Genomic DNA, 16,021 nt, shown 5'->3' with positions numbered 1-16,021 from the left:
CCCGGCCCCGCCCGCGCGGGACCCGGATGGGCCCTACGTGACGCCGGGGCGCGGCGGCCGCTCTCGCTTCCCCCCTCCGGAGCCGCCGCGGGCGGGCGGGCGGCAGGTGAGGGTGGGCGGGCCCGCTCCTCTCCCGGGCGGCGGGGCAGCGGGTGCCGGGGGGCGGACGGAGAAGTAGGCGGCCGCGCCGCCGTGACGACCCTTCTCCCTCCTTCGGCAGATGTGGCGGCGGGCGGGCGGCGCGGCGGGGCGCCGGGCTGGGCGCGGAAGAGGCGGCGGCAGGTGGTTCCCCCGCGGCCCGGCAGGGGGCATGAGCGCGGCCGGGGGCGCGGCGGCGGCGGCGGAACCGTTAACCGACCAGTGGCAGCGCGGGAGGCGCCTGTCAGGTGAGGGGCGGGAAAACACCCCCGCCGCGCCGGGCTGAGGCGCTGCCCGGCCCCGGCCCCGGCCCTGGGAACGGGAGGGTGTCGGTGAAGCGCTGGGAGAACGGCAGTTTCCAGTGATCGCTGAGGCAACGGGGAGCTGCTGCCCTCCCTGGGGCCGCCGGGTCGGGTCGCGGCAGGACCTCGGCCTGGGCCGGTCACACCACAGAAAGTCAACTCCCGCGTCTGCAGGCGGTTTCTGGTGAGCTGCGTTAACGTTTAGGCTGTTGAGAAGGACCTAGTAAGGCGCTAAGCCACAGTTGTAAGTCCTTAATACTTAATTTGCTGGACACCTGGCTTGCCCACACTTCTGGCTCAGTTTCTGAGCTGGCTTGGGTCTGTGCTGCCCCATCCACAATGGTATGATGCCTCTGCACCTGACGGTGTTGGAACTGGAAGGCTGTTTCAAGCTCATAAAAGCTTGTCTGTGCTGTGAAGCTCTGTGTAAGGCAGCAGTTGCTGCAACCAGTGAGTACAGCCTGAGTAAGTAGCCTTTATCTGCTGGTCGTTTGGCAGCTTCCAGTTAGGCCTCCCTGCTGTCCTGTTCCTACCCAAGAAGATCACTGGTGAGGAAGCGTCCCATCATATCTTCCTATACAGTGTGTCTTTGTTCTCTGATGCGAAAGTTAAGTTATGGTATCCCTTCATCATACTCTATGTTATCTTTTTGCTAATGACTAGAGATGTTGAGTGTGTCCAGAGTTCTACAGTCAAATGTATAATACAGTTTACAGCAGCTCAGGGATCCCCGCCCTTTTTCAGGATGTTTCTTTGCTATTCTGATGCAGATTAATTAGAATTAAGTGGATGTCGTGTCTTTTCCGGCTTTGTTCACACAACCATTGATCATACGAGTCTCTTGAAGAATGCTATGGAGAGACTACTAAATCATGTCTCATTCCATGTCCTCACAAGGGACCCAGTGTCTCTGGAAGAAGGGGGAGCCTTCCTAACACTCTGGTTGGTATCTCCCCAAAACAAGCACGTTCCAATGAGTTAGCTTTGACTAACATTTTGTGTAGGCCTCCTATGATGGATTCATACATCAAGTACCTTGATGGAAAAAACTTTGACTGTGTAATCATTATGTTGCTTTTTTTATAGGTATGTAACTTTGCCAACACCAGTGTAACCTCAGAAGGTATTGAAGGGAAAGTTTAAACTGGTACGGAAAAGTTGAGGGAACAGCAGAGCCTCGAAAAGCTTTTTTGAATGTTAACATCAAGTAAAACTTGATGCAGCTCTAGGGTTGCTATCATTCCCTGGGGAATGAAGCAAAACTTGCTGGTCGGGTTCATTTAGTAAGCTTTCTCTGGTGCGTGTACTGAGACACTATTTGAGCTGTCGATAACAAAGCTCTGGGAAGTAATATCTGTCATTTAAATGACAGGTAGCTTGTAAATTGCAAGGAGGTATTTCTGGTAGAGTTGGATGGTGTTGACACATAGTTCAGTTAAATATTTGATTTAGTAATAATTTTGTTTATTGATGATGTTTTCTCATTAATTTTCTGTTGATATGGACCTAGACATATTTGAAAGTGAAATGGATGCATTTACTTAGTTCAATAAACAAAACAAACCCTGCAACTTTAATGAGAGATTTAACAAAGAAATATTTTTGTGCATAGTAAATTATTGTACATGCTTTAAGTGGCAAGAAGAGGATGTTCAGTTGGATGCATATTCCTCGTGAAATGAAGAGAACTGAAATGCAGAGAACCAGAATGCAGAAGATTGTATGTCAGAAAACTGGCCAGTGATTAGCTTGTTTTTCTTTTACGAAGACTCCCTGTTCCGGTCAGCACACTGCTGTTTCACTACTCCCTGTCTGTGGATGAACAGGAGGTGAAGCAAACCTAGAGAGGAACTTCACTTAACTTTTAATGAATGTCAGAAAACAGGTTAAACTTGTCAGTGATCAATCGCTTAATTTTACTGCCACTAATCTCATTCTTGAAATCCTGGACTAATTATGGGCTGAGATCTCATATGCTAAACCTCACTCTTCAGGAGATTGTTTTGTGTGAATGTTCCAATGGCAAAGAAGGTTATTACTCATGAGCGTAACATAATTAATGTATGCTCTCTCATGTTTTTTTCCTAAACCTTGGAGTCATGTTGAAGAAGGATTATGGAAGAGGAAGAAGAATTCCTTTTTCTCAAAACTCTACTTCTGTTGGGAAAGAGGACCTTTTTGGTACAGTGCCAAATGAATGAACTTACCCAAAACACATTCTGTGGTCCATGATTCCAATATACTTAATGGAGCTGAATTTTGTTTATTCAGAGTACACTCCATTTATGTGAAATCTATGGGACATTCTTGAAAAATGTAGACAGTTAAAGATCACATTTTTGGTCAGTCTTGAGTTCTTTTGAATAGTCTTAAGAGAACTGGAAATACAGCAGTCAAAGCACTGGTGTCAGGTAACAGCATTGTAAATAATACATTCATAGTAAGTACAGGCTCACACTCAATTTTGACTATGCATCTTATAAATTAAGCTTCTGCAAGCTGTTTCTTGATGATAATTTGTTTACCTCCTTAAAGGCGTCGCTACCAAAATAATCTTTCATTCATATTGTGTGTGTTCTGTGAGGCATAGTTGACTTGTTTTGATAGTTGATGATATCAAAATAAATGTTGTTTCAGGACAAATATTAAAATTGTTAATAGGGTGTGGACATTGAGAAGTCCTTCCATCCTTATTTATCTGCCTACGCATTGTACTGTGGTGGAAAAATGGTTGTGAAGTGAAAGTCCATCTTTTCAACTGTAGATATCTTGAGCTGAGACAAACCTCTTAAGTTGCAGTTTAAAAAGAAATTTTTGAAACTTCACGGTACCTACTTATCTAGGTTTATTAGGGTGTTAAACAGGTTCTGGAATTCACCTCCAAATTTTGGTGAAAGAAGGCTATGTACACTCCCACAGAATGTGGAGGTTTTGATCTGATTAGCTCTCTAAGGAGTATCTGTTTTGAGCAGGAGCATCCCAGTTCTGTCTGGGTTAACTTTGAACTTGCAGCGTTTCCTTTAAGAGCTAAGATCTACAGACAGCCTGATGATATGCATAATGATTGTATTAGCAGAATTAGTAAGGCAGACTAATTAATCGTGGATATTAAAATTTTATGTCATTTCTGCTTGTTGATTTTGATTGGAAGCAACCTTTATGAAACATTTATTTAGTCAATAAATAAAAATACCAGATGTGTTTGTGCAAATATTCCTTCTCTTTTTATGTTTTACAGTGATTTGAGAGAAGGAGCTTGCAGGGTTAGAGAGCTAGGTAAAGCCTCTAGTAGTATAATGTCTTTTTTAGGATGTCGTGATGCCCCTGGAGACACCACAGCAATCCTGTAAACAGAGGTACTTTTTACATAATGCAGTGTAAAGAGAACAGCAGGGTTTCTAGTCTATCCTGTTCTTCTCTTTCAATTATTATTTTTATAATGCAGCTTATTGTTAGTCTGTCCCATCCTCTGGTTGAAGGTGGACTGTGAAAGCATCATAGTTGGTGTTGCTATGCATTTTTTTCTGTGCAGGAAAGGAAATTGATAATTAGAAGTAAACGCACAGCATAACATACGGAGTTAAATGCATGCGTATCAGATTTGTCTGTTTTCCCTGGTTAGAAAACTCGGTTTTCTCATTGCACAGGAAATGCTAGAACTGAACAGATCGCCTTTACAGTGCCTGTCATTGTGCATAGCAGGGTCTGATCCGCTTTTGCAGCTGAAGGTGATAGACTGGGAGCTTGGTTGGGAGCAGGAGTCCTGGTGTTGCACAGCGCACACGGCCAATGAGAACATGCATTTCAGGACGTGCTTCTGCAGATGGCCTATTGCGATGGACGGGGTGGAACAGCGGCCACCCAAATTCACCCAGCAAATGACATTTTGCTGCAAAAGCGTGGCGGAGCCAATCACACACTGCACCACGCAGCCAATGGACGCCGGTCTCTTACCCAGCCACTGGCAGGGGCTCTGTGACTGTAGGACCTTGGTACAGCTCTGCAAACTGCATTCCTGCAGAGGCAGCCCTGTCAGAGTTTGTTTCTCAGCGCAGTAGTCATCCTTGCTGTGATTCGTTGCCCAGTAATAGCAATGCCATTGTAAATTATCAGTGTAAAGCTGGGGAGTGACGTGCCCTGCCTGCCATGTGATCTGCAGCTGGTGGGGAGAGTGCCTAAGTAATTTGGGTCTTGTTTCCCATTTAGCACTACCACGGCTGCCTATCCAGCAGACCTGCTTACAAGAGCCAGAGGGATGGTGGTAGTTACAGGGCAGAACAAAGTGAGTGGAAACCCGGATGATGCCATGTCGAGCTCAGATGCAGAGGATGATTTCCAAGAGCCAGCCACTCCTACTGCAACCCAGGCAGGACAAGCACTACCTCTGCTGCCTCAGCAGGTAAGAGCTCTCTGGTACTGCTCATCTTAATAAGGTCCGGTTATTGCAGCACGTACTGCTTAGGTGCCAAAGAATTCAGGCTTTCTTTGTTGGACTATTTATGGATATCCAGTTCAGTTTCCATTAGTAGCTAAATGATTGAATAAAACCAAGTCTCTTGAATTTTACTTCAGTAGCTTGGCAGCATTACTCAGAATTGCCATCCATGTTTGCACTTGACAAATAACAACTAAGTGTTTATTCTAGTACTGAGGCATCTTAAGGTGTGATACTAAGATTTTACACCTGCTGTAAACCTAATGTAAATACAGAATCACTGTTTTTTTCAGTGTATAGTATAGTATAGTAGTGTAAAGGAACCAGTAGAGTAGCAACTGAGTGCAAATCCCAAGGTTGGCCTGAGATTTCCTACCTTTTTGTGGGTGTCTGTGTGGGGGTATCCATGTGGAGGGGTTTTTGTTTTTTCTTTCCCCGGAAGAGCCAAGAGCAGGCTTTCATGCTTTTAATGAATATCTGGTATTAAAGCTGAGTGATTACTGCTGTTTCAGATTTCCAACTAAAATGAAAACATTCAGTGATTATACCCAGAAGCCAGCCAAAGTATTCAAGTTGTTAACCCTTGAACCTCACTGTTTTGTGGCAACATGTCAGGAAAGAAGCGTTTGTCAGACCAGGTTATGTCACTGTGGCAAAGATTATATCATATCTTCTAGAAGTTGTAACCCTTTTGGCCTGAACATGTCTGCAAAGGACTAGAGGCTCATTTCTGATGATGTGATGGATTTTGCAGTTTCCAGAAGTTGTTCCACTCAACGTAGGAGGCATGTATTTTACAACAAGACTGTCAACACTGAGACGTTATGAGGACACAATGTTGGCGGCTATGTTCAGTGGAAGACACTATATTCCAACAGATGCTGAAGGCAGATACTTTATTGACAGAGATGGAACCTACTTTGGGTACGTACAGTGTTCTCAATAGTATACTTTAAAAGTTATTACTGAAGAAAATTATTTTTAAAGAAAAATAATTTTTTACTTTTTTTTTTCCTTGTAGTTAAATCATATTTGTGTAAATGTGACTTGCTGGCATCCATGCCTTCAAAACATCTCAAGAGAAGAGTATATTGCAGTTACAAAACTAATTGTTTTATTCTTAAGGGCTTAAGTTTTAAATTGGGAAAAGAAAAACAAGTAATGTTTTGAATTTGGGCATTGTGTTGTCTAGAGTATCTCCTTTCAAGGCATCGAGGTGTTTTGATGTTTTAAAAAAGTATGTATTTGGCATTGCTTTTCATAGGAAGCTTTTTTGTACGCCACTTTTTAAATTGGTATTACAATATTTATGATAAAAGAGGAATGGAAGGAACGCATCCAGGTTTCTTAAACAGTTGAAAGTATGATGTTTTAATTGTTTAACAGGATATAATGTAACTGGTAAAAAAGCACAAGCCTCAAGGAATTATTTTTTTTCATTATTTTTGCTCATAGTGTCATATTCATTCACTTTCAGGATTCCTTCTTAGGTGTTTAGCTTTTGTTTTATTTTTAATGAAATTAACCATGATCTTACTAATATTCTGTTTGAATTGGTGTGAGATTGCTCGAAAAGGGAAGCAGTATTCCTGGGTTAATATTCATGGGTTCAGGTCTTTGCCCAAAGCACACTTTGCAATTTAACTTGTATTTCTTGTTTCTCCTTTGTAGACATTTCCTTAATCTCTTCAACAGAGAAGGATTGAATTACTTTCAAAGCACATTTGGATTGTACCATAATCTGGGACAGAAATAGATTAAGACACTATATTTATTGGAAAATAATTGTTTCTTTACATTTGGCAATTTGGAAGTGCCTGCTGCTTTATTGGAAAATCAATTTATTTGTGATGTTTTCAGTCTGAAATCAAATCAAAATATAGCTGGAACAGAGAGCCAAGTTAGCACGTGCTGTATTTGTTGACATTCTGATGAAGATTGCAGTAATGCTTGTTTTATTTGATATGGTCAATAATAGTTTTGTTGGTTAATGCTTTTGAAGTGATTTCTTTTCCTGCTAAAATTCTTGTAGCTTAGCAGTGTTTCAGAACTACAAGGAAATGTTCTCTCTCTCTCTATTGTTACATATACTACAAGTGTATATGGCCCTGATTGTGTGAAGAGAACACCTCCTTTGCAAATGTACCACCCATTCAGCTAGAACCCTGGTTCTGTGCGAGATAAAATGTCCATGCATGTGACTCTCCAGAAAAATGGAGAAGATTATTTTGTCACAGACCTAAATTTGAAATACACTGACTGCGATCTCTTTCCCATGAAATACTGTGTTCTCTTCAATTTTAAGTGGTTACTCCACCTTCAACTTTTTGTTTAAAATATGAGGGGTTTTGAGTGACTTTTGATATTAACAGGCAAAATGTGAAATGATGACTTAGAAACTTGAACGTGGCAAATGCTTTTAAAAACATATGTTGGAAATATGACTCACACTTATTTCAGTTACTGTCTAAGTGTCAGGATTTCTATCTTAGTATAATAAACAATGAATATCCAGCGTTTCTTTTCCTTTCCCACCTGCAACAGTTTTGGCAGAAACATGTTACTTAATACTATTTTTGCCCTTTCTTTAGAGACATACTTAACTTTCTACGATCTGGTGACCTGCCACCAAGAGAACGAGTGAGGTCGGTTTACAAGGAAGCTCAGTATTATTCCATAGGACCATTGCTAGACAATCTAGAGGATATCCAGCCTCTTAAAGGGGAAAAAGTTAGACAAGCTTTCCTGGGCCTAATGCCGTATTACAAAGGTAAATAAACAAAGTAGTATTGACTGTTTCTTCTAGTGTGATTCAAGTAGTATACATGGTGCTTTCAGGTCTGCTTTCAGCTTTCAAACTAATTCCATTGTATTTGAGAAGTTTATTATGTACTTTTCATGCTCTTTAGATCTTTGAGGTCTCCATGTCAGTTTTGTTCCTGCTGCATCCAAGGATGTGGATTTTTATGCTGCCTTAAAAGGGAGCAAGATCTAGGCCATAACACGCAAGGCTTATTAAACGAGAAGGTTTCTCGCCTCTGCATTGGTTCTGTTAAGACCTACAACTGAAAAAACTTGGGTGTATAGTAAAGACACTAAGTTCAGAAGATAACTGAAATTGATTTGATTACTATATATCTAGCTACATGCAGCTTCCCGTTGCTGCTAATATTATATTAAGAATAACTTGTGAAACACTGCAGTAATACATTTCACATGAAATAATTGCATTTGTTTTCTTTTACTAGGTGCTTCATTGTCATTTTCAACATTTTTTTTTTTTTAGATCATTTGGAACGGATAATTGAAATAGCAAAGCTTAGAGCTATGCAAAGAAAAGCAAGATTTGCAAAATTGAAGGTCTGTGTCTTCAAAGAAGAGATGCCCATCACTCCCTATGAATGCCCACATTTCAATTCTTTACGTTTTGAAAGGAGTGAAAGTGAGACAAAGCTATTTGAACATCATTGCGAAGTAGATGTATCTTTTGGCCCCTGGGAGGCTGTGGCTGATGTATATGATCTTCTGCACTGTATTGTGACAGACCTGTCTGATAGAGGGATAACTGTGGATCATCAGTGTATTGGTGTGTGTGATAAACACCTGATAAATCACTATTACTGCAAGCGTCCTATCTATGAATTCAAGATTACTTGGTGGTGAGTTATTTTGTCCAGAACGGTGCGGGGCATAAAAGGACTTCTAGATGACAATTGCTTTTAATATTTTTGCAACGTGTCTCTGGAAATGCATTGCTGCTAACATATATTGGAATCAGTCTGCTGAAATGTTGGCTAACGCTTAGCTACTCAGTGAAAGGGAACCTGTTGCAGAGGTTGAAAAACCTCTGAAATCTTGAAAAACCAGCCTGAAACAAGACTGTTGGCTCAGGTACCTTAACGAGGCACAAAACAAAATCACCTCATGGAAATTATGGAGAGGAGCATCTAACATCTTTTAAAAGGTGCCACCTACTATGTGGCTTTAGTATCATAGTCTGCAAAATGGATATTGCAGATCTCACCTGCATTATTATAAAGCCGGGGTGCTAATAATGCTGACATAACGTGGTTGACTTTTACCCACTTAGAAATGTTTTAGTCACTACTTAAACTTACCACTTTATAAAATTGAGTAACACCCAGCGCAGAGATTCTGGAAACGTACTTTTGATGCAATAGATCATTAAAAAAAAAGAAAAAAGGAGTATTCCCTATATATTATTAATTCTTGTCACAATTAAGCTATATTTCTTTTTTAATTAAGAATCTGCATTGTGAATTATAATACTATATTTCAATTATTTCCACTGTTATAAAAAGGAGTAGCAGATTTGGAATATATTCCTTATGCTTTTAGGAATAATAACTGTTCATGGAAGACTTGTGCCTGTTTTTAGCCTTAGAAATTCTAAATGTTTACAGTACCTACAAAAAAAAGAAGCTCTGTAGAATCAGGTCATTTACAAAGGCTTTTGGTAAACGAGAAAACCCTATATGTATGTTCCTATTAGCAGAAGTAAGAGGAATATTTAATGTATATTATTTTATTACTGACTGTTTTTACATTCTGTAATATTAAACTTTGTTCTAGAGTTAGAGTGAAATGATGATACTAGACAAGTGCTTCCTTAACCTCACCTTCTTCAGACAATTAAGTCTTATTTTTAACATTCTTGTTGGCCCTTCTTGGTGTAATATCAGGAAAAAAAAAATTTAAACCTTCATATTAAAATATTTCTCCAATTATAAACCAGTATATCTGGGTAGTAAATTTCTTTGCACACTGAAAGAGGCAGCCGTTGCAGAATCCTATTCTTTTCAGAAGGTAATTGTTGCGCTTCTGACGTTAGTAACCACATCCCGAACTTGAATTAATCTAGGTCCAAAATGGAAAGGTAGATTTAAACATGTAAATATATTACTGTTTTGTGAGGTACAGAAAACTCAAGTATTTTTCTAAAAGACCCTGCCTGAAGCGGCCTCAAAATAATCTTAATGAGAGAGGGAAAGTAAATGTTTGTGTATTGCATTCCACTAGATTAGTTAATCCGAGAGTATTGCTTAATTAAACTTTTGACCAAAACACTTGAGAAATGTGTTAATTACAATGATCAAAATTCTTATTTACCTGAGGTAATCTTTAGAATAATTCTAAGAAATTTATGATCAAATTGTCTTGCAAAAAAGAGGCAAATTGTTTGCATTGTCACACTTTTATGTATTTAATTTAGGAATTTTTAGTAAATTGTCTCTCTGAGGTGGGGGCGTATAGCTCTAATGATCTGTTTTCAAATGTTTACTTGCAGAGGATTATTGTCAAGTGCTGAGTTTCAAGTCCAGAGCTTAAATTTTGAAATGGAGGGAAGGAGGAAATTATGTGCATTTGGATCTTATTTTGAGTTTGTTTAAATTGTTTTCCTAAACATTGGCCTTTGTGTTACAAGTTATTGTACTTGGGTTTGACAACCCAAAATTAAAAGTCAGACTGAGACTAGTAAAGTTTCCCTAAAATGAGAGGAAGCTTGCATGGTTTCTTTGCTACTCTGCTGGCTTCCCCCCGCCCCGGGAATCTTAAACTGCAAACCACAATTTCTGATGTAATGGTGTAAGATCTTAAAGCTGAGGCTTACAAAGTTTTGGCTGCTCGTACACTTCAGGCATTTAAGTTCAGGATTTTTAGCATCAGTTTATTTAGCTACTGCAGTGAGAATTGCAGTTTTACTGTTTTATTTGGTGTTTTTTGCCACTTCCCATATATGTGTTTACATGGGACATAACTCTGGTTTGAATTTCAGCACTACTTGTGGAAATGGACACAGTCTGATTTAACGGTATGTTTTTTGGTTTGGCTTTAAGAATTTTTCCACTGTTATTCTAGAGAAGCTATGATGACAAAATTCGTGTTTTGATCATGTTTGCCATTTCTTAATATGCACACACTGATATTTTATAACTTTTTCCTGTTTATTGCTTAAATAAGTAAGGAAGACTACCTAACCAAAAAAGATAAAATCTTGGTCTGTATCAGTTGCATCTTAATTGAAGCTTTCATCCTTCAGATCCTCCAGAAGATATCAGACATCAAGTGCAATATTGAAAAAGAAAACACGGATTTGAGCCAACATGCTTTCATTAAACACATACATTCTGTCTTGTGATTTGTGCAAGTTAACAATATTGTTATTGACTACACTTGTTCTAAACAGTCTTTGTTTACAATGATTTAGATGATATTGCCTAATATGTATTCATTTTTTGACAGAAACAGAAGAGTTGTGCAGGCGGATGTCAGGGGAATATAATCTAATAACTGGTTTATATAACATTATTGACTTAATCTTTTCTTGGCGTATAGTGTAATTTTTGAAATTCTGCATTTGCAACAAAAATGTGAGTAGCTGATCTACTAAATCCATGTTTAAGATGATTGATGTTTTTGTATATCATGAATGTTTTATAATTGTCTAATTAAACTAAATGCCTATGTAATATGCTTTTTTTTTCTTTAGGACTTTTCTTTTTATCTGGCTAGGGCAGAGGTTTGCTAGAATATATTTACCTGTTTCTCTGTGCTTCTCTTACTTAGTTTTTTTGCCACTTTATCATCTACATAGCTACTTTTCCACCCCCACACTCCCAAATACCCTGTGTTTCCAAGCTGACACCGTAGACAAATTGGCCATGCAGTAAGCGGTCTCATGTCATCAATATAATGTTGCTATGAATATCATGTTTACAGATCATTAAAAGGACAATGCATGTCAGTCCATTTAGCTCACTCAATTTGAAGGGAGGACATTTTTTTTATTTCGTGTTCTGAGACAGGATATATGCCATTTTGGGTTTTTTTTCCCCTAAATAAGAAGTCTCAAATATTTTCAAAGCACAGGTTGCATATCTGGATTGCAGTGATTACTCTGTTTTTTATGAATACTGGGGGTAATGGTGGGACAGTTGAGGGATAATTATTTAAAATCAGAATTTTTAGCTACTTTTTTTAGGTTGCTGTGTGTCTGAACAAAAACATAACAAGACTAATCTTTTTAACATCCCTTCTATAGGTGCATTGTCTAGTGGTTTTTAACAGGGAGCAAGGCAGGTCTTACTATCAGGTTTCATATTACGTGACTTGGCCAATTTCACAACACATTAAATGTTTCTGCATCTGTTTTACACTTGTAAAATAGGAAGGATACCTGCTCTTCTTTATAAAACACTCAAAAATTACATGAAAAGATACTTATGTGCAGCATCGACTTAATGACTGTCGATTTCAAGAGTTTAAAAAAAAAATTAACATAATTTTTCAACTTCATGCAGGCTTCTTAACTTGAATACCACAGTACTCTACGTAGTAATCTGAAATACTCATCGCTGAACTTCCATCCTCCTTGGAGGAAAGTGAAGGTGCTGGCATCTTTGATCTGGGAAGCCTTTGAGCCATTAGCAGATTCTCTTTCATCCTCATGATACATGTTTTCTTCTGAGACTGCTGGATTTTTAAAAATTTTTTTTTAAAGCTGATTTTTAACCAAAACCTATAATGAGGGATCACTTTCTGCATTTATGAGGGTGTGGGTTCTTTGGTTTGTTTTGGGGGTTTCCAGGTCTTAGTTATCCAAATAGCAAAAGGAGTAAGTTATTGCAGCAGAAAGTTCTGCCTACCCCCCTTTTGATGGATTTTTTTTAAGTTTTAGGAAGTCTGCCTGGGAGACACTTCATGATGTAATATACGCAAACACCTGAATTTGTTAATGTGGATATTTTGAGGTTTTGTTCTTGTTGTTAAGTTGTGTAATACTCTTTCCTGAAACTAGCATGAGACTTAAGGGTTGAGTTAAACGTTGGTTTTCTGATAAGCGTGCTTATGCCTTAGATATCGCCTGCCCCCATTTTGTAAAATCACTCATCTTAGAGGTGTTCAGTGTATGAAAAAGTAAAGGCTATTATAGTTACAGGAAAAGCAAGAATCTTCATTGATTCTCAACAATGAGTCCATTAAGAGAATCAGTATTTGCTAATCCAACTGCAGTCTCCATTCTTCTGCTCTGCTTAGATGCCTATGGCTTCAGCAGTGAAACAAAGTAGTCACAGGGTTGGGTCTGGCTAACACAAGTCCTTGAAGGCAAAAGTCAAAGACTGCTGTCATATGAGAAATGTACTGATTTGCATAAGCACATCATCTGGCCTTCACTGAAGTGATTGTTAAGATTCCAGCAAACTCTGAAGGATGTTGATATTTTAAACTGTTCTAAACGATAGCGTTGTTAAACCCTAATCTGTTTTGAGCCAGATGGTTTCAATGTATGTATTGTGAAAGCAGAGAGGTTGGCCATTTCTTTTATATATGGTTCTCTGTATATCTGTGTTTTCCTAGTGAAATGTGAAGCTGAGTGAGGTTGCTGATCACTGCCCCCCAGAACTGAATACAGCCTGTTTCAAATGTATCCTGTGCATTGAGCATGTGCTTTTTTTTGCAAATATGAAAGTGGGAGGGAATTAGTTCTGTGCTGTATTTCCCCAGGGACAGTCCTCGCTAGCTCTGAAGAAAGACTTTAGTGAGAACTTGATCCACACTCCCCCACATCTCCATTTGTTAGATGAAGTGTAAGAGGCATAAGGAGATGAGGTGTCTAGCCTGAAAAGTCACAGTGAGATGATGACTCTGACTGGATTCCCCCTTGGTCCTTGCCCTTTTCTCTAACCTTTAAGATGTATAACTCCATGTGCAGGAAAAGTTTTACTTCTCTCTGCTGCACCCTCAAATTTGTTGGCAAGGTGGATACTTAGTCTGGTTTAGACTAAAGGGATTATTTTAATATTACAATATGGTGACTGACAGTTGCTAAAGAATCAGTGAAAATCTTAGTACTGGCAAAAATACCTGAATAAATGAATCAAAAAACCTTATTTGTAGCATAATCACTTTAATTTAACTCTTTTGCTTTATTTTTCTCTAGAGACTGTTAAGAAATGTAAACTCTTACTTCTTTTAAGGGCTTACATCTGTTTCATAGTAATACGTATTCAGGCTAAGTACCTATATTTTGGGGTTTGAGGCCTTGTTTATTGCTTGCTATGAGCTAAAGGATAAGTGCATGATCTCTCATCTGTTTTGCTTTTTTTCTTAAAAAAAATAGTTACTGATAGAATTCAAGGTCATGATTTTCTAGCTTCATTTGGCATTTGCAACCCCTGGGAACCTTGCCTCCCAACTTCATTCTCACTACTCATTCTTGTTTATAGATGACCTGGGACAGGTGACATGATGAGGAAGATGATGGAAGTGCCAACAGGGAAAGTCTCATGTCAGAACTGATTGTTCGCATTGCAGAGTGTTCTTTCCATTTTATTTCAACTCTTTTGCTGTATGAGGCAGAGGAACATTCATCACCATTCATGTGAGGTCAGGCAGAGGATCCAGTCTGTCTGGAAGCCCAGCTAACCTCACCTGTGTTCATCCATTTTCTGTGTAAGTTCATTGTATTGTAGTGTATCAAGTTAAGTGGGTGGGAAAATCCAGTGGCTGTGGATTGCACTGGGAAATACAGCGGTGACAGGTGAGGTGGCGTGGGGTCAGACTACTTGAATTTCAGCATTATTGTTAAGAGAGGTCTGAGGGCCTTTATGCCACAGGTCCTTATGCATTGGACCTTTCTTTTCTGCATGGCAAAGCAGAGTCATCAAGTTTGGGACGCAGCTGCCTGACAGGTAAGAGAAGACTTCAGAGCAAAGAATGTAGAAACATGGTCTCGAGTCATCATAAATGTCTGGGACATGATACTTATTTCACTGTCTTCATTTAATAACTGCTTTACTCCGGACGATTTATAGACCCCACAGGCTTTAAGTAAAAATTAGTATTACTGAACCCTGGAGTTGTATCGATCTCTTTGGTTATTTGTAGGTAAACGATTGTAAACGTTTTCAGGTTGTTCAGGCACAGCAGAGAGGACCCGGGATAGTACTGAGTTTTGTGCTATGGAAACATAATTTAACAAAGAAAAAAAAACTCCAGTCTTTCATTATCTTCCTGCAAATAAGCTAGATTTCAGAGGGTAATTACGTTCTGCTGCTATCTTCTGTGAATAGTCCTCTAACTGGAAACTGCTTTCCAGAACAACAGTTCTTACTTGTTTTACTTACACAAGCTTAGTATAAGTTTACCTACACTTTCACTGTGACTTTTATAAATGGATTTTGTTTTGCTGAATTATGAATTGTATGTGTCTATGCATTGTAACCCGTAATGCCTTTGAAAATCCAGCCTGGATGGTAACAATCAGGGTTTGGAATTATCTCCAAATGTGTTTTATTTTAAGTAAGTTGATGTGTGATGTTTAATACCGTGGGTACTGTAGTGTGTTATTTCTTACTACGTTTTGCTTTTCACTTCAGGTAATGTATAGTCTATGTTTTTTATTTAAAATACATAAAAGACAAATGTGGATATAAAGTTTGTGTTGTGCAATAAAAGTATATTACACTGAAATTGTTGGAATGTGGCTAATCTGGTCCGCAGCCGCTGCAGTCCCCCTCTTCACATTCCCTGTGATTTGAGTTTGCTTTGCATGACTGCAAAGGAAAATTAAGACGCCAGTCTCCATCCCAGGCTTTGCTTAACAGCACCAGTTCTAACTCGTTCATCATCACTTCCTTAACAGATGGCACTTCTGCAGTGTCTGCAGTCTCCTTGGGGAGACCAACTGGTATCAGATGATTTCAGTTCTACTTCCTTCCCTCCGTACCCACCCATTCATGTGAAACAGCCCAGAGGAGGTCTGTAGCCATCCCTGCTTGTGCAAGGCTCAAAAAGAAAATTAAGTTTCTGGATTTGCTTAGCTGGCTGTGTTCAGAAGTATTTCCCCCTTGTTTCTGAAGTAACTGAAAGACCGTTTTCCCTGCTGTCCATTTGTTTTGCTGAAGCGATCCCTGTTTTCCACAACTGGATGTCTGTGTTGAGCTGTGGGAGGAAGAAAAAAAAGACACTGAAACCACCGCGTGACAGCACTGTGTAAATGAGAAGGGAAAGAGAAGTAAGTTTTAAATAGCAGTAGCTATTTCTGCTGCTGTGAGGATGAACACACGCTCCCGAGTGCTCATGTGAGCTGCCTGATGTGGACGGTGCCTGGGTCTGAGGTGAA

The 16,021-nt window shown here is 39.4% G+C and overlaps 1 protein-coding gene across 6 annotated transcripts; it reads left to right on the top strand.

Moving 5' to 3' along the window:
* Positions 1 to 66: 66 nt before the first annotated feature.
* Positions 67 to 15,369, top strand: KCTD7 (potassium channel tetramerization domain containing 7). Of its 6 annotated transcripts, none has more exons than XR_011326076.1 (7): positions 406 to 2,325; positions 4,647 to 4,839; positions 5,630 to 5,799; positions 7,467 to 7,645; positions 8,162 to 8,534; positions 10,673 to 11,267; positions 14,124 to 15,369. XR_011326076.1 is itself a non-coding variant. In XM_069791311.1 (7 exons), the coding sequence occupies exons 1-6, from the start codon at positions 2,312 to 2,314 to the stop codon at positions 10,704 to 10,706; spliced, it is 963 nt and encodes a 320-aa protein (XP_069647412.1). In that variant the 5' UTR covers positions 406 to 2,311; the 3' UTR covers positions 10,707 to 10,708; positions 11,140 to 15,369. The 6 variants fall into 6 exon arrangements, 4 of the variants coding, with proteins under 4 accessions (XP_069647414.1, XP_069647412.1, XP_069647411.1 ...); XR_011326077.1 differs by having other exon boundaries at positions 10,673 to 14,349; positions 14,809 to 15,369; XM_069791311.1 differs by having other exon boundaries at positions 10,673 to 10,708; positions 11,140 to 15,369.
* The last annotated feature ends 652 nt before the right edge of the window (positions 15,370 to 16,021 follow it).

The sequence above is a fragment of the Haliaeetus albicilla genome, chromosome 9 (genome assembly GCF_947461875.1).
Source record: "Haliaeetus albicilla chromosome 9, bHalAlb1.1, whole genome shotgun sequence".
Lineage (NCBI taxonomy): Eukaryota > Metazoa > Chordata > Aves > Accipitriformes > Accipitridae > Haliaeetus > Haliaeetus albicilla.
The sequence above is the reverse complement of the archived record's forward strand: the minus strand, read 5'-3'. Positions and strand labels throughout refer to the sequence as shown.